General features: G+C 41.4%; 2 protein-coding genes across 2 annotated transcripts in view; one reads left to right on the top strand and one right to left on the bottom strand.

Moving 5' to 3' along the window:
* Positions 1-115: 115 nt before the first annotated feature.
* NUDT6 (nudix hydrolase 6) lies at positions 116-18,503 on the top strand. The gene is made up of 5 exons (XM_070415153.1): positions 116-344; positions 3,647-3,850; positions 7,907-7,962; positions 13,631-13,685; positions 17,845-18,503. The coding sequence occupies exons 1-5, from the start codon at positions 116-118 to the stop codon at positions 18,240-18,242; spliced, it is 942 nt and encodes a 313-aa protein (XP_070271254.1). The 3' UTR covers positions 18,243-18,503.
* FGF2 (fibroblast growth factor 2) overlaps positions 13,448-27,201 on the bottom strand; it is a 40,398-nt gene continuing 26,644 nt past the window's right edge. Inside the window, exons 2-3 of the mRNA XM_070415154.1 lie at positions 26,415-26,518; positions 13,448-18,878 (exon numbers count right to left, since the gene is read on the bottom strand). Of these exons, the coding sequence (XP_070271255.1) occupies positions 18,693-18,878; positions 26,415-26,518 (290 nt within the window). The 3' untranslated portion in view covers positions 13,448-18,692. The remainder of the gene's footprint in view (positions 18,879-26,414; positions 26,519-27,201) is intronic.

Below are 27,201 nucleotides of genomic sequence, written 5' to 3'. Positions count from 1 at the left end.
TCTCTTCTAGGCTTTACGGTAGCGCCTGGGCGGGGCGCTTTGGGGGCGAGGCGAGCGGCGCGTGGGCGGGGCGCTATGAGGGCGAAGCGAGCGGCGCGCGTGGGCCGGCACCGGGATGTTGCCTCTGCGGAGCTGGGGCTCCCTGCGCGCGCTGCTGCTCCGGGCCCGAGGCGCCGAGCTCTCGGCTGCGCCCCGCAGGGCCTCGGGCGGCTTAAGTGGTGCGCGGGACTCCCCCGCCGAAGCCAGCTGGCTGCGGGGCGAAGTGGACCGATTTGGGGGCGTCTCGGTGCGGCTGGGCGCCCTGGATCGCCTGGACGCCGCCGCCTTCCAGAGGGGCCTCCATGGCAAGTGCCTGGGCCGAGGGTCCCGGGCTCCCCGGCTCGCGTCGAAGTCACCGAGACCCACACGCCTCCGCCTGTCGGGCACCGAGCCTGGAGGGCGCGCGTGATCGGTCCCGCCTCCCTGGTTCCCCGGCCCTTTGCTGGGAGGTCTCCGGGACGGTTGGGGGGGGCAATGGTGACGGTCACAGGCTCTGGGATCAGCAGCCCGAGCTTCTGGCCCACCTTCTAGCATGTGACCTTCACCTTGGGCAGGTCCCGTAAACCTCCATTTCCTTTTTGGTAAAACCGGGTCATGGCTGCGCCTGGGGTCGCTGAGGGTTAAGTTGGATCCAGAACAGGACGTGCTTCGCTTGGTGTAGTAGCCCATAGTTCGCGGTCTTGTCAGGATCGTCCCTTTACTATTCACTGTCCTCGTACAGCTGGACAGTGAGCAGACCAGAGGTTCCCAGTGGTCATATTTGCACTCAAATCGGATCGGGGGCTGCGGCGTCAGCAACTAGAGTTTGCCTGTGCTTCACAGAGGACAAAGCTTTTGCGATTAATCAGGGAGGGCGTGGGTGGCTCGTCTTCAGTGAGAAAACTCCCCATTCTCTTAACCTTGAGCGCAGTGATAAGGAGGAAAGCTTGGAAGGAGGGGCCTTCTTCACTTTGGGAGAAGCCTCAATTTGGTGAGCAGCCAGTTTTCCAAACGGCCCTGAGGCTCCTTGTCATCAGATTGAAGGTAGACCATGGAAATGTGTTGTAATGTACCCCGCGAATCACAGAAGGACGCCTCAAGAAGTCGAATTAAAGAGTCACATTTATTGCAATCCGGGACTATGAGGGGCCATTCCCCAAATCTCATAGTGATAAGATGGGGGCAAAACCAGACTTATATAGGCAAAGATCACAAAGGTATTGATTACATCTCAAAGTTTGGAATGAGGAACCTGGTTTGCAAAAAAGCAGTTTACAGAAGCAGAAGCAGCATGTTAATTATAGTTGTGGGTCTCTGGATCACAGAGTTGCCAGGAACACATGATCTAAAGCCCTCGGGTCTTGAGACCACTGAATTGACAGAAACACATTATCTAGAGCCCTCGGGTCTGGAATGAGGAACCTGGTCAGACTTAAGCATGTTATCTAAATTACAGTTTTGGGTCTCCGGGAACACTGAGTCAACAGGGACATGTTAACTGGAGCCCTCTGGCCTTGGGATAATTGTGCTGTCCTTCCCAGGCAAAGGAAAATGTGCTTTCTAAAACCAGTATGATCACAACCAATGGGATAATTTATATAATTCAGAAAATCAAAATAACTTTTCTATTGTTAAACAAAGCAAATAAGTACAGAAGCCAAACAGCGGGGTTAAAGTTAAACTATAGTTTCTACCTGAGATGATTGCTACCATACTTCAAATGCAGCCGGGGGAAGAGCCTCTCGCTAGCGGGAGCTCCAAATAATCTGTCCTGTTGAGCAATATAGCAAGTGAGCATCCATGTGGATGTAATCGAGCTGCGTTTTTGCTTTTTGAGAATTTCTATAGGAGTTTATTTGAGCCAAACTGACTCTGTCTGGGAGCAAGATCTCAAGTGCTCCTATTTCTTTCTTTAATCATCTGTATTCCCAAACTACTTCTCGTTTTCTCTCCTGCTTGTGAATAATCGCCGACTCCAGCAGTACCACCAGTAGAAGAGTCAATGTTCATTCCCTAGAAGGTGTATATATGTGTGGGCAGATACAGGTACTTACTGCACACACTTGTCAATTGTCAGTGACCGAACAGGTGAAGCTCAGGTGCCCTCAGCAGGCGAAGCAGGAAGGGGGCTGGCTTTGGAGTCACACACCCAGGTTTCAAGTTCCAGGCCCTGCCACATGCTTCCGCAGGCATGTAGGCCTTTCACCACGGAAAATATTAGCCCCGTAGGTTGCTTATGTGAATAATGCCAGCCCAAGTTACTGGATAGATGTGGTGATCAAAGATAAATTATATGAAACTTATTTATAAACTCAGAAGTACCATATACTTTTTAAAAAATATATTTTATTGATTTCTTACAGAGAGGAAGGGAGAGGGATAGAGAGTCAGAAACATCGAAGAGAGAGAAACATCAATCAGCTGCCTCCTGCACACCCCCTACTGGGGATGTGCCTGCAACCAAGGTACATGCCCTTGACCGGAATCGAACCTGGGACCCTTGAGTCCACAGGCCGACGCTCTATCCACTGAGCCAAACCAATTAGGCAGTACCATATACTTTTTATTTTTAAAATAAGTTCTATTGCACTTACTTTAAGTGCTAGATACTGTTTTAAGAACTTTACAAATATTAATTTACTTACTCCTCATAACAGCCGTGGGAGGTAGGTACAATATTATCTTCACTTTAAAGATGATGGTACTGAGGCACAGAGAGATTCTAACTTCCCCGGGCTCTGGAATCTATTCTTATTGCACTGAACTGCTTCCTAGAGCTGCTGCTGGTTCTATTGTTATTGAGTAAAACAAAACTGAATAGCATTTCCTATAAAGAAAAACCAAAGTCACCTGAGGATCACATGCACCCTGTGTGTGTCACTGTGTTAGCCACACTGACTACAGAACTTCCTAGAACTTGCATGCTTTATTTGAAAACAGTTATATTTTATCATCTTGAAGTTTATAAATTAAAAAAATTAAATGACAAAAGAACTCTTAAAGAGTAAATAGAAGCCCATAATACTCCTTTATAAAGATTAAGACTTGTGATAGGCCTTCCAGTTGCCATGGCAACATGGGCCCGCCTGAGGCCCTGCTGCTGAGAATACAGAGGCCCATGGACCCTTTGGGAGGGAACTGATCTTAATTTTTGTCATGTTCTCCCCCGGCCCTACATTACTTGGAAATTTTTTTAAAAAAGGTAATTTTATTCTCAAAAAAATATTAAAGTGTAGGTGTTAAAAGGAACATTAAAATGGCATTTTAAGTCAGTTTTGTTGTTGTTCATTCTACAACTATTGATCATCAATTATGTGCCAAGCATTGTCTCTGGTGATATGAATATAAAGGTCATCACTGTACTGCCTATTCACCAGGAATTCGGTCTGGTGGGAGAATCACATAAACAAGGTCGTCATGATAATAAAACAGGGTAGTTCCCGCGCTGCTGGTGTTACCAGGACATTTTGGGATCCCCACCCCCACCCCCAACCCCCCATAGCTAACTAGTAAGGGAAGTGGATGCTTAAAATGGCTTCCTGGAGGAGGTGACACCCTAAGATGGTTTGAATTTATTTCATTCCTCTCATTGGCAACCACTGACATTATTTTATCTTCTCCATTTTAGCTGCCATACAGCAGTGGCGATCGGAAGGCAGAGCGGCGGTCTGGCTGCACGTGCCCATCCTGCAGAGCCGCTTCATTGCCCCGGCCGCCGCCCTGGGCTTCTGCTTTCACCACGCGGAAGCGGACTCATCCACGCTGACCCTGTGGCTGGGACAAGGGCCCAGCAGACTCCCAGGATATGCGACACATCAAGTGGGAGTTGCGGGTCAGTTTCTAACTCAAGATCGTCAGCATTAACTTTTTTTTTTATAAATATATATTTCTTATTGTTTAAGATATTACATATGTGTCCTTATCCCCACGTTACCCCCTATCCCCCGCTCATGCCCCCAAGCATTAACTTTTTAAAGGTTCCCCCAATTTATTACTTCGTACAGCTTGAGCGATGGTGTATCCTCGCGGAAAATTTTGTTGAAATGATTATCCTTGGGACTACTAGTGCTTTGAATAGAGGAAATTTGCCCGGTGAATCAGCACGTGGCAGCTCTGAGCACAAGCAAGTTCAGTGTTTAGTTTTCCACAGGATGCGTTTGAACATGTTTCACACCCGTGTGAACTTCACTACTCAAAGAGTAACACTGAATGGGGACCAGGGAATAAATTCATTATGGTAAAACATATTAGTACTAATTATGTAAATTTGTAGAATAAAAGATAACATAGGTTGAATTTAAGATAAAGCAAACCAGCTTTTTAATGGTTTGAACATTACTTCTTAAAGACATTTACATTTAGTTATTGTGCCAAACAGTTTAAAATAACATAATTTAAATGTATTCTAGAATTTCAAAGTTGCTGATTAGCTTCAGAGACAGACTTTTTTTTTTTTTTTTGAGAGAGAGAGAGTGGGAGGGGGAGACAGAGAGAGAGAAACATCGATGTGAAAGAAACACATCGATTGTGGCCCACAGGCCAGCACTTATCCACTGAACCAAACCGGCTATGGCCAGCGACATAGACTTGGCTCTCAAATTGTGGTGTTCAGGATAATCACCTAGAAAACTTGTAAAACAGTTGCTGGGAATGACTCCCAAGAATTTTTTTAAGAAGGTCCGGGGACTGAAAATTTGCTTCTCTAATAAGTTCTCTGCTGCTGCTGCTGTTCTCTTTGAGAATCAGGGTTAAGAACATTCCTAGATTTTCAGAAAAACTGAAATAGTAAAGAATCCTCATGACCTAAAGTAAATGAAAGCAGTAATACATATGAATTGGTAATGTAATCAATGATATTTCATTTGTCTTCATATAATTTACAAGAGGTTTTAAAGGTAGCTTGTACCTTTGAAATCACTTAAAGAAGTTATTCAAGGATGTCCAATGTTTTCTCTGTCCATGGTCTCAAGCACAGGCACTCAGAAACTTTCCATTTGGTTCTGCTTCACAAGACTACTTGAAAAATTTGATGATAGCCTTCATTAGATGACTTTATTAGAAAGTCATACAAATGATTGTCCATTCCTTGGTACAGACTAAGAGTTTCCACTTATTTTTACAGAGTTGGTACTATGTGCATAAAGAGTGTTCTACGAAGGACTTGTTTCTATCTACATGCTATAATTTATATTGGAATTAAGATCTACCACAAGAATTCAGGGAATGAGATTCTGGAACCTGACAAAAATCTTGAATAAGTAGGATTTGAAGTGGCTATTGGGGATGGGGATGAGATAATGTAAGAATACAGTCTGGAAGGGTACAGAGTTTTTAGGTGAAGAGAAAATAGTTGACATTTGTTGCTCTAAGCAACAACAGTGGGTGTGGCTGGATGAGGGGATTAGGACCTAGAATATGCCACTTTGGGTCATACTTTTAGTATTTTAAGTTAAAGACAATGGAGAAACAGCAGATGTAGGAAGGGTTCTGTGCCACCTTTCTACCTAAAAGTAGACCATAAGTTTCTTGTATCAGGAGGAGGAGAGCATTCTTATCACCAGAGGTGGGAGTAGACACTGAGAGGAGTCTGGACAAACACACTGACATGACCTTTGTATTCTATTAGTTTCCCCCAGATGCTTTCTAGCCCCTTTCCCATAATTTACCTCCCCTAGTCCAAACCCACAATTTATCTCTTTTTTGTTAAAATGGTAACTTTTCTGGGGATTTTCTTTATATGAAGTGCTCCACTCCTACTCCAGGCCACATAAAAATAGTAACATCAATAAAATGTATATTTTTCTCCATTAATCTGTTTTCTGTCAATACCATTCAAAGGCCCCAGATCCAGAACCTAAGTGGGTAGAGGAAAATTCTTTCATCCTTTCAGAGCCTTTAAACCCATTGGCTTCTCTTCCTGAATGCTCTTCCCTAGGGCTTCATCTCGGTCTTTAGAGCTGAGTTTTCTGCTCAAATACCTCCTCAAAAAAACTCCTGGCCTTTAGGTCTAAAAAAGAGTCCTCCCATATGTCAGTCCCATCATCCTTTGTCCCTTTATCTAGCTGTTCTCCTTTACAGGACTTATCGAAATCTGTGATTATATTATTTCATTTACTTAGTTTCCCCCACAATAACATAAACTCCATGAAGGCAGATATTTTATCTCTTGTTCACCACTGTCTCCTCAGGTTAAAGACAGTGTCTGGTATAAAATCAGTGCACAGTAACTATTTCTTGAATGACTGTTTGGATAGATCTTTAGATGGAAACCCTCTGAGAACACAGCTATAGTGTGGTAAAGGGGCTGTGTTGCCATGACAATGCCTGCTGCAAACCAGGCCCACTGGATGTCAGTCTTAGAGCAGCCTGAACGTGGACAGTCAAAATGTTGCCACTCATGAGGTTATTGCGAGGAATACCTGAGGTAATACACAGAAAGCTCTTGGCACAGTTCCTGACCAATGACAATAATATACTAAATAACCTCTGTTTAAGCTCTGAGCTCTTTAGATTTACCTTTTGTATTGTGGTCAGCAGGGGTCGCTCACATTATGCTTTAGCACTGCTCAGTTTGTCTTTGGAATATTTTGCTCATGTTTATAGTGAATTCATTGAGTAATCACAAATTATTAAAATTTAAGAGGAGGATTCCTTGGTCTTTCTTTGGCATTCTATCCTTTGTAAAGTCCCATTAAATTATAGTTTACGTTTTCTAATAGAAGCCAACATTAATATTAATTATATCTCAGTGGTTTTCCTTATTGCTTAAAAATACTAAAATATGTTTTCATTTCAGAGAAAAGTGCTCTTCCTGTGTTCCACATACCTACCCCTTCTATATTTTATCTCCAGATAACATGTGTCACTTTCTCATGTTCTATATAATTTACTTGTTTGCCATCTCCTCTTACACAGATATACACAAACACACACACACACCTTGTGAACCCCATTGAGGATAGGGAATGTTGTTTTGTTCACCATATCCTATCACTATCACTCAGAAAAGTGCCTGACACATAATGGGAGCTCAATTCATATACTATATATAAAACCTCTACATGATATATACAGAAACTCAGTTAATATTGAAAGACTGGATGGAAATATCGAAAATATCTTTTTAATAATATCTTCTCACATTATGTAAATACAAATATTTTTAAATTATAGAATTTATAGGAACCTAATACAAATTATTAAAGTATCATAAAGACCCAGGATGGCCCAAAGAGAAATAGAAAAAAAATATTTTTGAGTCCTAACACCTAGCCAAATAGTGTGCTGGGCCATGCATATCATAAATGAATAAATAAAAGGAATGGACTAGAACTTAAAACATATATAAAACAAGTGTCCCCAAGCAATATACTGGTATGTTATAAAGCTGTGTACATACATGGTAAACAAATTTAGGTGGCTTCAGGAAGGTCTTGAACTGAATATTGACATGTTTGAGATTTGGATCATCGGGAGCCACAACCCATGTTCTATACATAGTGATGTGAGGAATAAAAATGAGAATGGAAAAGTCAACTCAATAATTCAATAAATATTTGTAAACACTTAAAATTGTTTGGACACTAAATCAATACTATAAAAGGATAGAAATATTAATTTATTTAACTGTGTGCCCTTAGGAATAGACAATGTGGAGAAGTTCTGCAGATGATTATCCTACTAGGCAGCATAGCTAGAATTATCAAGAACCTGGGTAACCAAGCCACCAGCTTCTTGCTGGAGAGAGTACATCTTCATGGATGAGGTGGTATTGAATTAGGTCTGCAAGGTTGGGCAGGGTTTTAATGGCCACTGATAAGAGTGTGAGAGGAGTCTAAGATGAATGAAATTAATATTTTTCAATTATCTTTTATTTTTCCCCCAATAGGAGCTGTATTTGATGAAAGTACTAGAAAAATATTGGTTGTCCAAGATCGAAATAAAGTAAGTTGCTTCTGTTTATAAATTGCTTTCTAAATGTTCAGTTCTCACTAGAGAAAAATAAAATGTAGAAATTTTTATATGCTCAAGGAATTACAGAAAGATATTTTAAAAGTTATTCCTAAGCAGTTATGGATCATTTGGCTATTCATTTAATCCATAAATGCTTATGCAGGCCTTGAAAAGTTGGGGTAACCTCACTATTGCCCACTATTATTTTATGGCTACTGGAAAATTATTAATGGCTGTATTTAATTGGGAAGACAACTCTCTTTCTAACAGACTATCAAGGCATTCTTTCATTCATCCAACATTCATTAAGCTCCTACTCCGAGCCAGGTGCTGAGCATGCAAAGATTAGTAAGACAATACCCCCGGTATCCTGCATCTCACTATCCATTTGGGAAAGCAGTCATACAACAGATGGTAACAATTTACTTTGCCTTTAAAAAGTCGCTAAAGAATTATCAGAAGAGGTGATATTTAAGTTGTATCTTGAAGAATGAATAGGAGCTTACCAGGAAAAAAAAGCAGACTGAGATCATTAGAATTCTATACATAAGGGCACAGGGTTTGGAAAGGAGCTGACTTGGTGTTTTAGTCCGTTTAGCCACTATAACAAAAATACCATAGGATGGGTGACTTAGACAGCAAACATTATTTCTCACTAGAGGCCCGGTGCACGAAATTCATGCACTCGGGGAGGGGGGTCCCTCAGCCCGGTCTGAGCCCTCTCACAGTCCAGGAGCCCTTGGGGGATGTCCTTAGTGCTGCCACGGAGAGGGGAGAGGCTCCCACCACCGCCACTGCACTCACCAGCCATGAGCCCAGCTGAGCGGCGCTCCCCCTGTGGGAGTGCACTGACCACCAGGGGGCAGCTCCTGCATTGAATGTCTGTCCCCTGGTGGTCAGTGCGCGTCATAGTGACCGGTCATTCTGCCATTTGGTCGATTTGCATATTAGTCTTTTATTATATAGGATAGTTATGGATGTTGGGAGGCCAAGATCAAGGCACCAGCAGAGTTGGTGTCTGATGAGGTCCTACCTCCTGGTTCATAGGTGTTTGTCTTCTCACTGTGTCCTCACATGGCAGAAGGGACACGGGAACTCTCTGGGATCTCTGTTATAAGGACACTATGCCCATTTATGAGGGCTCCGCTCTTATGACATAGTCATCTCTCAGAGACTCCCCTTATAATGCCATCATCACATTGGGAATTAGGATTCACATATGAATTGGGTGGAGGTGGGGAGGACATAAACATTCAGTCCATTGCACACTGTGGAAAGAATAGCAAAAACTTCATTGTGGCCAGGAGTGTAGGCAGTGGAAAAATATGTGACCTAAGAGCTAGATTGGGAACAGAATATAAAAAGCCTTGTACACAAAAATAAGTCTATTCAACTAAAACCAACAAAGGTTTTTAAGAAACAAATGTTTTCATGCTCACTCAGGAGTATAAAAGTTAAAGAGAATAATTATTTTAATGCTTTCAGAGACTTCAGTAAATATCAGTGGACAGAGCCAAAAATTTTCCCCAGCATATGTTTTTAAATTTTAAACAACTATTGGCAATGATAGCTGAAAGTATCACACATTTCTCAGAAATGCGATCTAAAAGCTTTCTCATAGTTATAAGTAACTTTCGAAGTTTTAGTTAAGGCAGGTTCTCTGACTCAACTCAAACTAAGCTTTATCAACAGAAATTTATTGCGTACAGAAAGTATTTTGTGCCTGGCCCTCAGTAAGTCCCTTCTTCCTCCCGCTGCCTTACACGTCTGTTGATGGAACCTAAAAGGGAGTCCCCTGGCAAAGCAGAAACTGGTTAGCAGGATCCCAGCTCCAGCATCATTAGGCAGAGCACAGAGGGTGAGTTTGGAGCTGAGAGACAATCATAGCATCTGCTTATTACAAATTCACATTCCAGGCCCTGCTCCAACCTCCTGAATCAGAAACACTGGGAATGCTGCTCAGCAGTTCATATTCACAAACCTAGGTGACTCGGGTACATGGTCAAGTTTGAGAACTGCTACCCTAGCACATTGAGCTCCGACTCTTCATTTGCTGACTTGCAAACCTGCCAGTAATTGGTCCTCTAAGAGTGAGAAAGCAATGCTTTTCATATTCCTACTGTCCTTCTGGGCAGCTGGGACTGGCAGAGGCTGGAGACAAATTTAGATTACTTAAGACTTTGGATTCTGTATGGGTTACATAGAAATGATACTCCTTTTTAGGGCTTCAATTTTGTTGTTTTTGTTAATCCTCACCCAAGGATATATTTTTCCTGTTAATTTTTTTTTTTTTTTTTTTGCCAGAGTGGAAGGGAGAGGGAGAGACAGAGAGAGAGAAAAATTGATGTGAGAGAGACACAGTGATTGGTTGCCTCCTGCACATGCCCCAACCAGGGCCGGGATTGAGCCTGCAACCAAGGTATGTGCCTTGAACAGAATCGAACCTGAGACCCTTCAGTCTGAGGGCCAACAATCTAATCACAGAGCCAAACCAGCTAGGGCTTCAATTTTATTTTTTAAGCTATAAGCAGAGAACCATCTGAGAGCAACAAAAGATGAAAACTGAGTTTTCATGTATAGTTCAGTGTTGTAATAAAACAATATAAAGTGTGATACTAAACCATATTTAATTTCTGTAATTATATTGTTGTTAGGTGGAATTTAAGCATAAATAACAGCCATTAACCATAAACAACTAATTAGCATTCTTTCTGACATCTGAGACAGTTCTCCTTTTAGCGCCTCCCTCTGCCTAGGCATTGCTGTCAAGGCATTCTTGCAGAGCAGTTTAACCCTCACCACAAACATATGCACACAGACACAAAGCTAAAGTGATACTTAAAATGGATCCTTTCTCCTTCCCTAACCATATAGTCCAATACTTCACCCGCCCCATGATTTTGAGAAATAAAAGGTCTAACAGTGGCTTGATCTGTAAACTGGGTGCTAAAAAAGCCAAGACCAGGGCAGGGACCTGTTCACTTACTCTCTGGCATTCCCGAGTTCCTGTACTGACTACATTGTCAGCTCTGTTCTGAACTCAAAGCAAACATTAGTGAACAAAGCAAAGTTCCTATGTCTGTAGCTTATATTCAAATGGGTAAGATAAGAATAACCAACCAGAGAATAAATAATATATAAGGCAGTGATGTTAAGAAAAATACAGTGGTATGGGGAGAAAGAGAATGGGCTTGCTACATTGTGCATTAATTTCTGTACACCCGGCCCCCTAGCACTCAATAAATTTTTGTTCAATGAATAAACTTACTAAGAGATCTCTATGGCAGCTTCTATCTCATTGGTAAGAATAATACAATAGCTAATGTATTATCTAAGTACAGTGGCTCTGTGCCGGCTGGTATTGCTTAGTGGCTGAGCTTTGACCTATGAACCAGGAGGTCACAGTTCAAATTCACAAGCCCTGGAATGAATGTAACCCAAACAGTACAAATTCTGGTTGGATTACATAGAATGTTCCAGTGAGGTCTGAAGAAAAGAGCAAAAGATATATAAAAAGGCAGAAAACAGTAGTTAAGGATTAGTGGGAAAATAGCTAAACAACTTTTAAAATTTATTGAAAGATGGATAGAATCAGAAGGCCTGGATTTTAACCAAGTTTACTATACTCTAGCTCTGTCACCTCAGGCAGGTTATTAAGTCTTTTTATGCCCTCAGTTTTATCACTTCCAAAATGGGAATAGTCCTTCATGGATTACTGTAAAGTTTAAATGTGTGTAATTCTTTTTTTTTTTTAATTGATTTTTGAGAGGGGGATAGAGAGAGGAGAGAGAGAAACTTCAATCTGTTGTTTCACTTACGTATGCATTCATTGGTTGATTCTTGTATGTGCCCTGACTGGAGATCGAACCTGAAACCTTGCTGTATCAGGATGACGCTCTAACCAACTGAGCTACCTGGCCAGGGCTAAACGTATATAATTCTTATAAAAACATTTAGGTAATATATATTACCTAGTATTTGTTGTTGTTGTTGTTATTATTATGTTGCTCAACCCAGTTAATGGGGAGTATTCTTTAATATTAAAAAAGGAGATATACTCATCTTTCCATAGATCAGACCTACATTAACGAGGTTTTCAAACCACCTGACAAGGGCCTCTCTACCTCCCACTTAGACTAACTGCAGGCTGAAGCTTTTTTGGAGATGGAGGAAGCTTTTTTCAAACATGCTCTTTAAAGCTAAATGGTGCCAGAAAATATAAAAAACTACTCACCAGCATAGAAATAAACTTAATTTTTCCATAGCTAAGGTTTATGAAATAAAGAAAATCAAATTTGTATGAGATGTTTTCAGTCCTTCTATCTAGCATGTTCCCCCTTCCAATAAGTTCATATCTCCAAATGTAATCAAGAATCAATCTCCAATTTTTGTCATCAAATCTAAGTTTTAAAAAAAATTGGCTTTTATTGTTTTGAGGAAGTATTCATATCTCTTGTTAGAAATAGAATTTATGGTGGTGAAGTCCAGTATCCTATTGGAGAGAAGATTGCAGCGTTTCCATATAAACATAGCTTCTGGAACTATTTCAGAATAGAACTCCCCGAAGACAGTGCATTAATGTAGACATCCTTAGAGATATCTTCCTACATTAATAAAATAAAACATAATATGCGTTATAAATGAACCTCAAGTCTGAGCCAGACACAGAAGGGTGGAAAGCCTGAATTCTGAGCCCACATAATCAGCAGTCTGTGGAAACTCTGGGAATCATGCCACTGCTCTCCAACCTAGCATAGTTGGGAAATGACACACTTTAAGAAGCACCCGTCCAGGAAATGAGAGGGCCGCAAAGCACACCATAAAAAGGTCCATGAACTTGTTTTATGAATGAAGAGTAGAGGGTGTCCTGGCTCCAAGCTGTAGTGCCTTTATGAGTATGTCCTAATTTCTCATTCTTCAGCTTTGATCATGGTGGTTGGGTAGGTATAACAAACTTCTAACAGGAAAAAATATGTTAGCCATAAGCATATTGTCCCATGCCTTTTCATAATTATTTTTAATCAGTTTTCCCCATGTTTATCTCCATTCCAAGATCAGATCTTCCCACCTGTCTCTCCCCACCCCCAAAGAAGATGCACAAAAAAACCCACAAACTTAATCAGTTTTATTCACACTACCCATGAAATCATTAATACACAGAGCAAGAAAAATCATAAGGTTAATATATCTGATTAAACACATAATACAGAAAATAAATGTGAAATTAAAAGTAGTGTACTTCAGTGATTACATTTTTACTGTATTTTCTACTTATTTATAGCAGCATCTGTAAGATTCCTCTATTTGTTAATAGTTAACTAGCAGCAAATTTTTTAAAATTACACTAATTCAGTAGATGTTTCCCTTCACTGTTTTATTCATACAGAATTTATCACATTAACCAAACAAAACCACTTCTATTTCCCAAAGAAAACAGTGGGAAAATAATTCATAAGTTACCAGTTCCCCTCCCCCCCCCCCCCCCCAAAAAAAAAGGAAAAGAGTAATGAGGACGGAAACTGGAAAAAATTTACATGCAATTACCAAAAAATAAACTCTCAACCACCTTGACCAATATGGGTAAATATTGTGGGTCACCATATATGTGTGTTAGTGAATAAAAGCTGTGTTGATGTTATTTTCTGACTTTACACTGCAGTTGAAAAACATGTGGAAGTTCCCAGGAGGCCTTTCGGAGCCTGGAGAAGATATCGGTGTGTATCTTACATATTTTCAATTGGCCTGAAAATGTTGAGGAAATTCATGTTTTACTTTTTTTGCTGTATAGTTAAGAATAATATTTTCAATTTTCTAACTGGTTTAGACTAAGAAAATTTCAGAGAGGTTACTTCAGGGCTGATATAAAATTAGCAGCAAAACATGTAACATTAGAACTTACTCCATTGGTATAAAAAATGCCATTAGGACGATACACCTGTTTTTCCCTTTAAGGCTGCTTCTAGAGTGATTTGTTTGAAAGTGAGAAGCTGTGGATATGCATCAGCAAAGTTTAGCATTGAAGGCTATTTGGAATATGACTAAAATTGTTGGAATTAAACTATGAGAAAACACAAATTCTTGACTATGTCATCACACAAGGATGAATAGTAACTTTTACATGAACTTTGAAACAAGTATTATTTATAAAGTCAGTTATAGAGCCATGGTGATGTAATTCTTCTATTTTTGAAAAATTTATCTACTAATTATTGTGACTAGTCAGAAGCCAAAGCATAGTGAAATATCTCATATGAGAAGATCTCACATGAGAGACATAACTCCTTAAAACAAGTTCCTGAGCTCAATATGGAAGACAGGGGAATTTGAAAAAAGCTAAGAATTCTCATTGTCACTGATTTTATAGGAAATAAATGAAAGAATAGAAACTGAGTTTTCCTACCTATTCCTCCTTACCCCACTGGTCTAATACAGCCCCTGTCATAATAAATCAATAGGTAACTCATTTGGATACCAGTACTATTTCTCCACAACTTTTCCCTCAAGATTGCATGTCCCTGTTCTCTTTAGCCAACATTTATGTGAACACAATTTCCTAAATTATCCTTGGATATTTTATATAAAAATGTACATATTCCTGAAACTTAATTTCTAAAAATGTTACACAGATTAAAATGCTCTATATATAGTATACAGCCAACTCTTAACAACCAGTAAGTACATTTACTACATTCAAATAAATTCATAGCAAATTCTGGATTTTAGATACTTATTGACCCAGATTCTGTTGGGTCTTCTGTGGAAATAAAAGGGAATTTGGTAGTGGTGTGAGTGCTGGGAGGTAAAGCCATTTATCCTCGAACACCTAATTATCTTCCACTTTCCTTATGTGATGTATAAGAGCATGTGAATTAGTTAAGCTTATGTTACATCCTCACCCAACCCATACTGGGCAGGAAGCCGTCTGCAAGAGGTTTGTGTAGCTTCCTCGCCAATGAACTGGAGTTCATTTTTATGGATCTTCAGAATTTCAGATAGACTTATATTTAAATGTACATGAAGAAACACATTTCCAAGACAAATAGTTAGGTTTAAGTGTACTCCAGAACTCTTCAAGTCCAAGTAGTTAAGAATTTACTACTTTTTATGTATTTGTGGTTGACACAACAACCCACCTACCCAGAGATCATAGATACACCTCAACCGTGTGGAATGAAGGAAAAAGCAGCAGTTGTCATTCACCATACTTTCTAGTATAAATTAAAGCTTTGCCTTAGATTGATAAAACCCTGAAAGCAGCTGGAAATGGTAACTGACAGTAGAGTCCTGAACGACTATGTCTATCCAAAGGCATTTCTGTTCTGTAATACAATACAATACAATAATAGATATTTTTAATGATGAAGCCAAATCATCCAAGAATTATTTATTTTCTTTAAAACCTATATTTAGGAACATAATCTATTTTAGGAATACTGCCATCACCAACGTGCAAGCATTCATACTGGCTCATAAGTAGTAAACACTGGTTAACTGGGAAACACATCTGTTTGCAATCCTTCATTCTTTGTTACTAGGTAAATGAAGCACTATTGTCTGTAGTGTCTAAAAAGAATCAAGAGGAGCATATACAAAATGGAATGCAATCCTCAGGCTTTAATATCTACCCTAGGAGTACAAAGGTTAAAAATGGAGGCATTGCCTTCCTAAAAAACCCCATTATCCCTGCCAGGGACAATCCCCTGCATAGCCTTAGGACTGCACCAGTCACTGGTCTGGGTTCATCTGTGCCCCAGAGTCAGAGTGAAACACTAGGAAAGCCCACATTCTGCACAGTTTTTCTATGATTTTATTTTATTTCCAACTAATCCTTCATTAAATATCACAAAATAGAAATAATATAAACTCCATCTCACTATTGTTCTACAATTAAACAAAATGCTATGACGTATTTAAACATATCTCTCAATCAGCAAAAATACGGTAAAAACATAACCCTCTTGGTTTTTCCTATGTTCTTCAAACTTGTAACACAGTAAATGTTATTTCAGTTTAGCTTACAGTACATTAGAATAACAAAGGCCCAACACAGAAAAGCACTTTATCCAAATAAAAATTCAGATTCATGGCAAGATCTTTGGAGAAGAGATTTCCATCTGGGGGCAGAAGGGCTCTCTCATACCCTGGACACAGAAGCACCTACTTGCCCATTCAGTTTTTGTCTAGCCACTGCTCTGCTGATTCAAGTTAAACTGATCAGACTACCCAGGCAGTGCTGCTTTGGGGTCCACCGCATCGGTGACTGCTGAACAGGGCTGACTCCCCGACTGTCCCCATCTGTGATCCGTGACATGGAAACAGGCTAGATAGGAACTCAAGGCCCAAATCTTGACTAGTGATACTGAGAACTAGGCGGGACCCCCATGTTTAGTTTTCAAAGTGTTTAAAGAACACTTAACCAATAGTTAAGTGAGACCAGCCAATGACATGTAAAAGCTAAGACTAGTGCCACAGTCTTTAATAGATTTAATAACAAATATGGATTCTATACCAGACTGAAAATTATTTTTCTTAGTAAGGAAATTTTTCCCTTTTTAGCATAAATTCTTACACATTTTTAATTAAAAAATATAATTTCTAGCCCTGTGCAGCCTGTGGCAAATCTCAATTATAAGGGGAGTAGGCATGTAATTAAAAAATGGCAGACAGATGGCTTACATTTCAGAGCACCTTGCTCCTCCTGCACACAATTCCAGAGCCATTTCTCAGGGAGCGTCCAGGGCTACCCAGGGAATTGGGAAGACAGTCCATGGCAGAGCACATGGACTTGGAGACAGTCTCCTTGCCCTCCTCTTCCTTGTCTGTTCTTCACCAGTAAGACCAGCAAGACTACTAACAAGGCAAATATAACTTACTGCTTGACAAACAAGAAAAGGCGGGTACTAAAGGGTATTGGAACAAAAAGCTATACAACTATGATAATTCCCGGCAAACTGGGTGAGGAAGGCAGCTATTTTCAGGGCTTCTGGTGCCTCTTTGGGAGATAATGGCAGCATCACAGAATTAGAAGAAGCCATCGGGGATCATCTGGATAGTTAGAAAAAGCAGCCACCAGCATATGCTAATGGCAGTGAAAATCCTGCCCCATAAGTTTGTGTTTTATCAGAAAGTCACCCTTCTAAAATGTGGAAACCCTGTTGTATTACAAAGTTCTGTGTACTGCAAGTTTTTAAAAACCTCTGATGGAGTAACTGCAGCATCTGGGTGTTGGAGGAATGAATCTAAATTCTTTGGAATCTCAGGAAACAAAGGAGCTGCCCAAAATCCCAATTGGGATTCTCCGGACTGGATAATTAGTGGAGAACAACAAAAAGATTGCAAAGGCATTCTCCTGAGATTTGGAGGCCTGACTGTCCTCCACACCTGCCCCAGATCACCAGGAGAGGTCCGAGTCCCTTCGAACTCTCTACACCCCGCAGCCCTACACGTTCATAAGGAGGGGATCACTTTTTCTCCACACCAACATTTATAAATTCAGGCAGTGTGGGTGGATGGTCAGGAACAGGTAACGACGAAGAAACATGTAGGAACAGTAACCGCAGCTTTGCAACCTATGTTTTCACCTTTTGAGAAATAGAGCAGGAAGAAGTTAAAAATATGTGACCCAAAAAACATCAGGTGGATAGGCCACCCCAGTAGCAGCCAAAGAAATATTCACTATTTTGAAAGCTTCTTAGGTGTACAGTGGTAAGAAACTACTTTGCTATTTCAGGGTGTCAGAGTTTTTATTGAAAACTTCACTTTCTTAAAGTTTTGCTTCTGAACCTTTAGATAAAGTTCTCTAACTGAAAATCCTTGACGATTACCTTCTGAAAATGTGATTCTTATTGATTTGTACATCTTTTCTTCACGCAGGAGACACAGCAGTTCGAGAAGTTTTTGAAGAAACTGGTATACGATCAGAATTCAGGTCCCTCCTGAGCATTCGGCAGCAGCACAGCCACCCCGGGGCTTTCGGGAAGTCGGACATGTACATCATCTGCCGCCTGAAGCCGCGTTCCTTCACCATCGAGCTGTGCCCGCACGAGTGCCTGCGGTGCGAGTGGATGGACCTCACGGACCTGGCCAAGGCCGCCAACACCACGCCCGTCACCAGCAGGGCCGCGCGGCTGCTGCTGTACGGGCACAGGGAAGGCTTCGAGAAGATTGACCTGACCATGGACCAGCTCCCAGCTGTTTACACGGGCTTGTTCTACAAACTCTATCACAGGGAACTGCCAGACAGTTACAAAGTGATGACGGGAGTGGACTAAATCATATTTACATGTGTAAAAATTTTTAGTAAATCGTACATGTAGATTAATGTGTGCCATATTCTAAGAATGGTGCACATTTTGGCCTAACTAAATCTCTGACTTTAATTTTCTAATGTGTATGATTTCCATGAAGAAAATTTGCAAGTGCACACATTTTTAAAGCCTCTTTTCGAATGGAGTGAATGTATGGAAAGATTGTAGCTCTAAGTAAGCGTCACTGGATAAAGGCAAATGCTATATAAAAGGTGGAAATTTATACATTTTCCAGGAATTCTTGTTTTCTTTACTAAGGCAATGGTTAAATACTTTACTATTAGATCAAAGGTTATCTGACCAGTTATCCAAACTGAGCAGACAGCTGCACACATTTTCTTTTCCTCTCGTTAACAAATTTCTAAAATATACCTCTTCCTTCATGTGAAACAAGATCAGATGGTGCCCTTAAGATCAGCTCTTAGCAGACATGGGAAGAAAAAGTATGGCTTTCTGGCCAGGTCCTGTTTTGGGTCCAAGTTTATACTGCCCATTCCGCTTCAATGCCACATACCAACTGGAGTACTTTCTTGACCGGTAAGTGTTGTAGTTATTGGATTCCAACCGTTCAAAAAAGAAACACTCATCCGTAACACATTTCTGAAAAATAAAGGAAGAATAAGTAGTTGTTATTGTTGCTATTATTATTTTACTCTGCATATTAAATGTTTTGACAATTCACTGCCCATTCTGCTCAACCAGCAGCAGTGCTGTTGGGTTCAGCGGGACAGTCAAACCAGCCAGACTCGGCAGGCCAGGCTCTGACACAGCCCAGACCCGCAGAAGGATGCAGGATGGCCTCCAGCTAATCTCTTCGATGGAGGCAGCCACAGACCCTCTCTGCAGCCCCATGGGCAGGTATGTGTTAGGTGACAAGGGCACACAGGTAGTGTAGGAACCACACTGGCTCAGACTTAAGTACCCCACACATAGCTTTCAGGGCTCTCCACAAAGAGGGGTACACCCAGTACCAAACCTCCTCCCTGCACCTGGGGAAACCCAAAGCTATGGCTTCCAGTGGGGGCTTATGGTCCAGCCATGCTCATCCAATCCAGAGGCAGGTTACCAACTGGGTCATGTTGACTTAGCAGGGTTCCCGTGAAACAGTGCTGGACAGGTAACTTTGCTATAGGCAAGAAACAGTTCCTTAAATTATATTTTTCCCAGTAGCTAATGTTTCAATGGCATAAAAGAATAGTTTATTGTACAGGAAATAGTGAATGTATATATCACCCCCAAATTGTATTGAAACATATATGATTGGCATTCTCAAAACACTGAGAGATCATGAGGAACAAGTGATGGAGAACATACTCCTTTCTGGCAGTTTCTTGTGGGAGGGGGAACTACTCTGCCTTTTGACTTCAATCCAGCTATTTATCAAGGGGAGAAAATAGCCAGCTAAACAAATAGTTAGATCTGGTGATACGATTCCAAGTCATCAAGTCTGATAGGCTGCCACATGATTTCAGGTAAATGTTCAAAAATCAACTTCACACCCTGGCCAACGAGGCTCAGTTGATTGAGCATCAATCCCACACATCAAAAGGTTGCTGGTTAGATTCCCGGTCGGGGCACATGCCAGGGTTGTGGGCTCCATCCCTGTTAGGGGGTGTGCAGGAGGCAGCCGTCCGAGGTTGTGCTCTCACATTATGTTTCTCTCCATCTCCCTTACTCTCTCTCTAAAAATCAAACTATTTTAAAAACTCAATTTCACATGGTAGCAATGATGATACATACTGACCTCTGGGTGGGAGTGGGGAGAATCAACAAATGATTTGCTCACGTTAAGGGAAGAAAGGAAAAATAATTTATTTTTTTATATTTCAATTATAGGTAGATGAATAAAATCATAGAGAAAGGCATATAATTTTACACCTGTTTCTCTCTCCACATATAAATACAGCACGCGCACAAGCCCATGGCTTTGCATTAATGAGTGCACCAGGTTGCCACTTCTGTCTGGATACTCAAATCTAGGAAACTTCAGGACTGGGAAAACCCACATTCAAAAGACTTGAATCTTTTCCCGGATTCTTTGGTTCCAAGATCAACTGAGCAATGGCACAAACTGACAGGGGAAAAAAATCATAAATCAATAAGCAAAACAATGAAAAGAGCTAGTGTAATAACCAAAGTGAAAGGTTCTGAGAGAGACCTAACAGAGAATGCATACATCTCAGGCGGTTAAAGTGAGGGTGGGTTGCAGGTCTTGTCGGCGGCTTGCAGCAGTGAGAATTTTATTGGATGCTTACTTGGCTTTTGTTCATTAAACTTTTTAAAACTGAAATGCAAAATCATCCAGGTTTTTTTTGCAACAAGTTAGTAAAGCAACGTAAGTCTTTCTGATACAAATAAAACCCAGGAAGCCTTGCAGAGGAGCCAGCTCCGTCACAGCCAGGACTGCGGCTGGGGAAGGCCCGGTTGTGGTAACAGGGGAACCCTGCAGTCATGTGGGGCATCCACAGCCCACACCTCCACTCTGCCTCTGGTGAAATGCCTTCCGCCTCTTGTGATGACTGACGTTAACCTGTGTTCCTTTGTCATTTTTCAGCACCACTGATAAAAACCTCCCTCTTTCCCAATTCTAGGTTTGAGACCAGGAGTGGAAGTGAAAGGAAGAGTGAAAGGAAAAGTCATAGCGATCATAAAGATAACAGGGAAGGTTGTTATGGAGTGACGCAGGCTAACTCCCCAGTCGTCAGGACACTGATACGCTCATTTGGGGTGTTCTGTCAATTTCCAGGGCGCCCCACCTTGCCGCTGGCACTCCTTACAATGGCTGGCCTACGGGGATGGGTGCCATGCCAATAATATTCGCCTTCTCTGCCAGTTCCTACTATTTCAGAGAAGAGAAACAGTACCAGGGATTAAGTGGGCACTACATCATGGAACCCACACACTGTTTCCACAGAGGTTACTTGTACCTTTACAAAAACAGCACGGGCGGAAGGAAAGCTGGCTTCTGTGCCAAACGTCCAGACACGTACGTTTACTAAACAAGTGCTACGCACTTGAAAACAAACTGTGGTGCTTTTTCAAATGGGTCGTAGGGCAAAATTCGGCTCTCAGGAAAAGCAGGGGTTTCACATGACCATGTAAGTACAATTTCAATTCTCTCCATTCTCAGTTTACAAATCTTCGGTGACTGTGACCTCAATGTTTCTATTAAAAATTGATGCAACAGAAGTTCCTTTAACCTTTATAAACATGTTTACAGAGCTTTTTTCCTATTCCCAGTGTTCAACTTCTCACCACTTCAAACCTCAGAGAAAGGGGGGGCCCTCCGGAGGAATGACATCACAGAGGACGTGACTAAGTAGCCACTTCTCACACCTTTTCATCAAATTAAATTTTCCTTTATTTTGGTTTATTTTAATTTAAAAATAATGTTAAGATATAGAAAGCACACGGTTCCAATAATACATGCATTTATTTAACGTGTGTTTTTGTCTTCTAGGCACTGGGATTGGTCAGTGAACAAACTGAATGAGGACCATGCCTTTGTGCCACTCCGGTCTAGCAGGTGGAGACACCAAATAAGCAATGAACGTAAGTGGGTGACTTGTGTGCCAGATTAGAATGAATCCTGTGGAAAGAGTAAAAGCGAGAACGAGAGGGGTTGGGAGTGGGACGGTTGCAACACTAAATAGCACAGTCACAGGAGGCTCCCCTGGGAAAGTGACATTTGAGCAAATGCTGGGAGGTGAAGGAGTTAACCATCCAGACATGAGAGCAGGGCATTTCGAGCACAGAGAGGGGACAGCCAGCGCCAGCTAGAGCAGGATCAGGCCTGCAGCGTGTGAGGGGCTGTAAGGAAGCCCGGGTGCATGAAGGGAGGGGAGGCGGACATGAGGTCAGAGAGGAAACGAGATAGGAGATTAGGAGCTATTGTAAATACTCTGGGAAAATGGGAAACCACTGTAGGCTTCTGAGCAGCAAAGTGGCATGACCTGACATTCTCCCAGGGTTACTCTGGCTGCCAAGACCACATTGGGCAAAGGCCGATGCCGGGGCACCTGTATGAGGTGGGCTGAGTATCACAGGCAGAGGGAGTGGAGACTCAGACCGCAGTGGTGGCCATAGGGATGGTAAGAAGCTGTCTGCGTCTCACATGAGAGAATTCCAAAAAATGTATGTAGATTCCTCCTCCAAGGAGATGGCGCATAACCCTGCCCCCTTCAGTGTGGGCCGTGTACAGTGACTTCCCTCCAAAGAAGACGGTATGGTAGTGGGGGGGATGATCACTCCACAGTGCTCCCTGCCCTCGCTCCTCCCTGTGCCACTGGCCTCAGGAGTCTCGCCTGCTGCTACATATTAGATTTGAACCTTCTGGTCATTTCCCCATGCTCTGTTTTTGGATTGTTTGTTCTTTTACAGTACTTTGATTTTGCAGTTTTGGCTTATGAGGGAGTTTGCTCAACATGAATCCAAAAATGCTTTTGCTTACACCACTTCTGATAATTAAAAACAGAGACGATGTAAGTATTAATGCCGACTATTTCAGAACAAACTCAAACACACAAATTGTGAAAAGTTAAAAGGAAATTTTATCTTAATCTTGTAAAAAATAAAAATACATATGCTGTATAACATTTTATAAGATTGGTTTCTAAAAGAAGCAATAATTCTTATTAGGCAGTAACCTTTGCATTTAATTGTACTTTCTCTCTTAAATGATATACATTCCTCCTTAATTGTTGCATTTTTCTGACAATTTTGATCAGTATATATCATCAATCTAGATAAGGGAGCCCTCAAAAAGCTAGTTTCCCTACTTTGCGTGTAGGCTTCATAGTGAAGGCCCCTCAAGTAAGAAACTTATTCTACAGGCAGGTAAAAAAAAAAGTATTTTACTTTTACAGTGATTAAATGTATATCCTCAGAGAATATAAATGATCTCTCATATTTCACTATTATGGATCAACACAGGTCACACATACTCGAATACTTACTGAAATGTTCTGTTTGGTGAGCGCAGTCTCTCACATTTTACAGAAAACAATGTCGGACTTCCTAGCAGATAAAGACCAGGCAGATTGTTTCAGTTCAGTGCTAACACTGAGGTTGCTCGGTGATTTAAACTTAAAACTACAACTGCCTCACTATATGCAATTTTTTAAAAAAACTACTACAATTTTGTGAACACTTAAGAAATCATAAATCCTAATATTTGCTCTGGACTTCTGTTGCTCATAGCAACAGAATTTCTCCTGCTATGGAATGGAATAAGGAGTCTGTTGTGGATTAAAGACTGCTCCACGTCTGCCTCCAAATATAGGCTTTGGCAGTTAAATATAGTTACTCTTTGAACTTTTGTATTTTCTAGCTTCGAAGGGGGATGGGGAGAGACCCTTAAGAAATGTTTGCAAACAGTGAGAAATCCTTATCCTGAATGCATTCATACCATTAATACATGAAGGTATTGGAGGAAAAAAATGGGACACAACTTAGTAATTTTTCATGCACTCAACTGGTGGCGACCTACCTGACGTGACTTAGAAACCAAATGTTTTATGTAGCCAGAGTGCTCTCTTTTTGAGGGGAACTGGCACGTTTTACAAATCTCTGGGGGATCCCACACAGGGGTGAGCCCTAACACAGCAGGCAGAATGGGGCCGGGTAGTTGAAGAGCAGGAAGAACCATGCCTTTGTCAAGTGCAAGTTCATAACTGCAGTTTCTCAATTCAGGGAGCCACTGCACGCCCAGGGGGTGCTTCTGGTCACAACACTGGACTGACACCAACAGCAGTGACTGCTGACAGCTCCACGCCTCTGGGTCTGACTCCGCCCCTTACTGAGCCACCACCAGCACCTCCTTGGTTTGAGGTGTGTGCTTACTTTCTCATCGGAAGATTGACACAGCCCACCCAGCCTGACACGAAGGAGACAGGATTGCCGCTAAACAGGCATGGCAGCCGGCCACCCAAATGGAGTGGTCAGATTAGTGATTAACCGTGAACTTGCCAAGTGTAGATCCTAAGATGGAAGCTGGAACCATGATGCCATTCCTGAGAGGAAACCGATAAATTCTGAATTTCCCATTTATGTAGAACAGCTGTAGCTGTGTCTCTGCAGAGGACTGTGTGGTAAATCTCTAAGCATTGCTAAATTCACTCTTACTGCTGTGTCGGGAAGAATTAACACACATCCGAGGAGACAGAAACACATTTCAGATGAAATAAAAGGCCGTGACCTTAATCTTGTGGAAGGTCCTGGTTAGCTAAGGAAGAAAGGAGGAAATTCCTTTTAGAGCACTTTATGCTTCTGGTGGTACGGAATCAACAGTTTTGGAAGCTTAATGCCTATTTACCAAGAAAAGAGATCAGAATTCCCTGAATTCTAACTTGTAGAGAATTCTGTAAGAATGAGAGACTGTTCCCTTTTTAGGTCCCTGGTCTTAAATGCATCTCCTCTTCTAAGGATGCCTGTAGTTTCAGAGATGCACTTGAAAGCAGAGTAGCTTCTGTTTTCATCTCTTTTGACAACATGGAGCCTTTTATCATTACAAACATACCCACTCCAGACTGTTCTCAAGATAAACAAGCCCTTCAATGGCCACCTTACAGGGCAGCCATCATTATCAGGTTACTGGGTCTTAATCTCAATGAGTAGAAAACCACAGGGTAACACTCTCAAATCTCTCCCTGAGCCAGATCAAGACAGTCCTAGAAAAGGCTAGAGCTTTAAAAGCATTTGACGAGGGTCATCCATAGTTAGTTATGACATAGCCAATGTGCACACCTCCTTCTTTCCACCATCTGCACTGCCTGACAGGAGCCAAACCAACACTGTTGTAAAAGCCACAGTGATTCACACCATGTATGACTTGTCACATCTGGAGGTGAGAAGAGTAGGGTTAAACCCCTCTTCCTCCCCCTACAAGATCAAGGGCATCTAAAATCACCTGCTGCTTCACTGTCCTGGAAATATTTAAAATGCTACTTTGGTAGCGTCCCAAAGTATTACATCACCCCTTGAGTTGACAACAGACTGGTAGAAAAAAAAGACAAGAACAGTGGAAAAAGTGAATGTTCCAGGCAAGCAGTCCATCTTTTAGAGCTATTTTTCACCTACAAACGTCATCCATTCCCCTGATTCCACTACCACCTTGATGCTGATGACACCAAAGCCATATGTCAACACCGACCTCTAAGCTCCAGACCCATACCTCCAACCATGTAGTGAACATCCTCACCGGGTTTCTCTTCGGCAACTCAACTGAAATAGGTCTACATCTCTCCCCGGCACTTGCTCTTTTCCCCTTCCTCCTTTCCCATCCACCCTCTCATCCAAACCAGAAACCTAAGGGCCATCTTTGACTTTTCCCTCTGCTGTACTCCTAAACATTTTCCCTCTCAGGTGCTAGTCCTTGGCTCAGCCTCTCTGCCCTGCTATTGCCAGGTGTCAACATCGATTGCCTGAACCAGCCCATCTCCAGCAATCTTCGCTGCCTCAAATCCATCCTCTAGAAAGTAACCACTTAGGACCTATTATGTATTAGACCCTGATGTTGACACTTGATATAAGTTATCTAATTTATAACTTATGGTCTTCACAAAAACAATGAGATAGGAAGGATCATTAGTGCCTCTATTTTACAGATACGGGAACTAATTCAGAATCCTTGGTCCAAGAACCCACAGCTAATCAGCAGCAGAGCCAGTATTTATACATAGGATCAGAGCCCACATTCTCAAATAGCATTCCACGTTGCAAGGGTTTGTCAAATTTGACAGAAGAACCCTAACACTGATGCTCAAAAGTGTATATGTCCATCCCACTGGTCTTCAAACATCTGTGCAATATAAGGATTTAAAAACAAAACAACACTGTAGTTTCAAGCTTTGCAGAGAAGGCAGGAAAAGCAGTGAGCGAGGCCTCACACTCTGGAGTGAAAGCTGCCTCAGAGGAGCTGAGTTTGCTTGCTTACTTTTTTACTCCCTCCGAACTTCAGTTTTTGTATCTGTGAAATAAAGAGCATGATACCCTGCATTTTATAGGGTATGTATGGATATTAAATAGTATAATGCTTCTAAAACCCTTAATGAAGATTTAACAAATACCAACATCAGTACATACAGAGCATAAAAGCAAACAAAGAAACAAACTACAAAAACAGAAAGCATTACTTACAGAAGCCTGTAACCGGCCGTCCTCCTTCATAGCGAGATAGCGGTTGGCACACACTCCTTTGATAGACACGACCCCTCTCTCTTCTGCTTGAAGTTGGAGTTTGACTAGAAGTAATGGGAAAAGTGACCTTTGTAGCATCATAGGAAAAGCAGCCAACTACATGCAATATAAAGACAGGAGACACCCCAGCAACCAGATAGTCCACTCTGGAAGACTGGCTGGGGGACGGGGGCGAGGGTTTGGGGGGATGGATATCAATTAAATTCTATGAGAGTGAGATGCAGGTCCACTAGAGGGGAGCACCTCCTGACCCCTTCTCACTACAGTGTCAGAGAGCAGAGGAGTGACAGAGTGGGGAATTTTTTCCCTTTTATGTGCAATTAGCCTCTACTTGGCTAGATAACTGCTTAATTTTTTTAAAGTAGATTGTAGGAAAACAAAAAATAGATATTACTTTAATATAATGATAATGTCACGTAGACAAGGCATCTAGTTAATTCAAATAAAAATGAAATTAAAATTTTCTGTTTTGCTCTTCTTGCAAATTTCCAATTTGAATTCTCCTGCCTAGAACAGCATTCCCCAAAATGTACTTGGCTAACAGAGGTTGCATAAAAAAACAGTCCTGGGGCCAAATAAATTTACGAAACAACTGTTCTGTTTATAAGAAAAGCACTTTAGACACAAACATCCAGGCAACTTGAACGTAAAAATGTGGGAAAAATATAAAATGCACACCCTCAATGTAAGAATGTTGATATGGCTATTTTAACATCAAATGATGTAG

Source organism: Myotis yumanensis, unplaced genomic scaffold (assembly GCF_028538775.1).
Source record: "Myotis yumanensis isolate MYYU_CA2020_CCGP unplaced genomic scaffold, mMyoYum1.0.hap1 SCAF_5, whole genome shotgun sequence".
Taxonomy (NCBI): domain Eukaryota; kingdom Metazoa; phylum Chordata; class Mammalia; order Chiroptera; family Vespertilionidae; genus Myotis; species Myotis yumanensis.
Note: the sequence above shows the minus strand (reverse complement) of the source record. Positions and strands in the feature narration are given on the sequence as shown.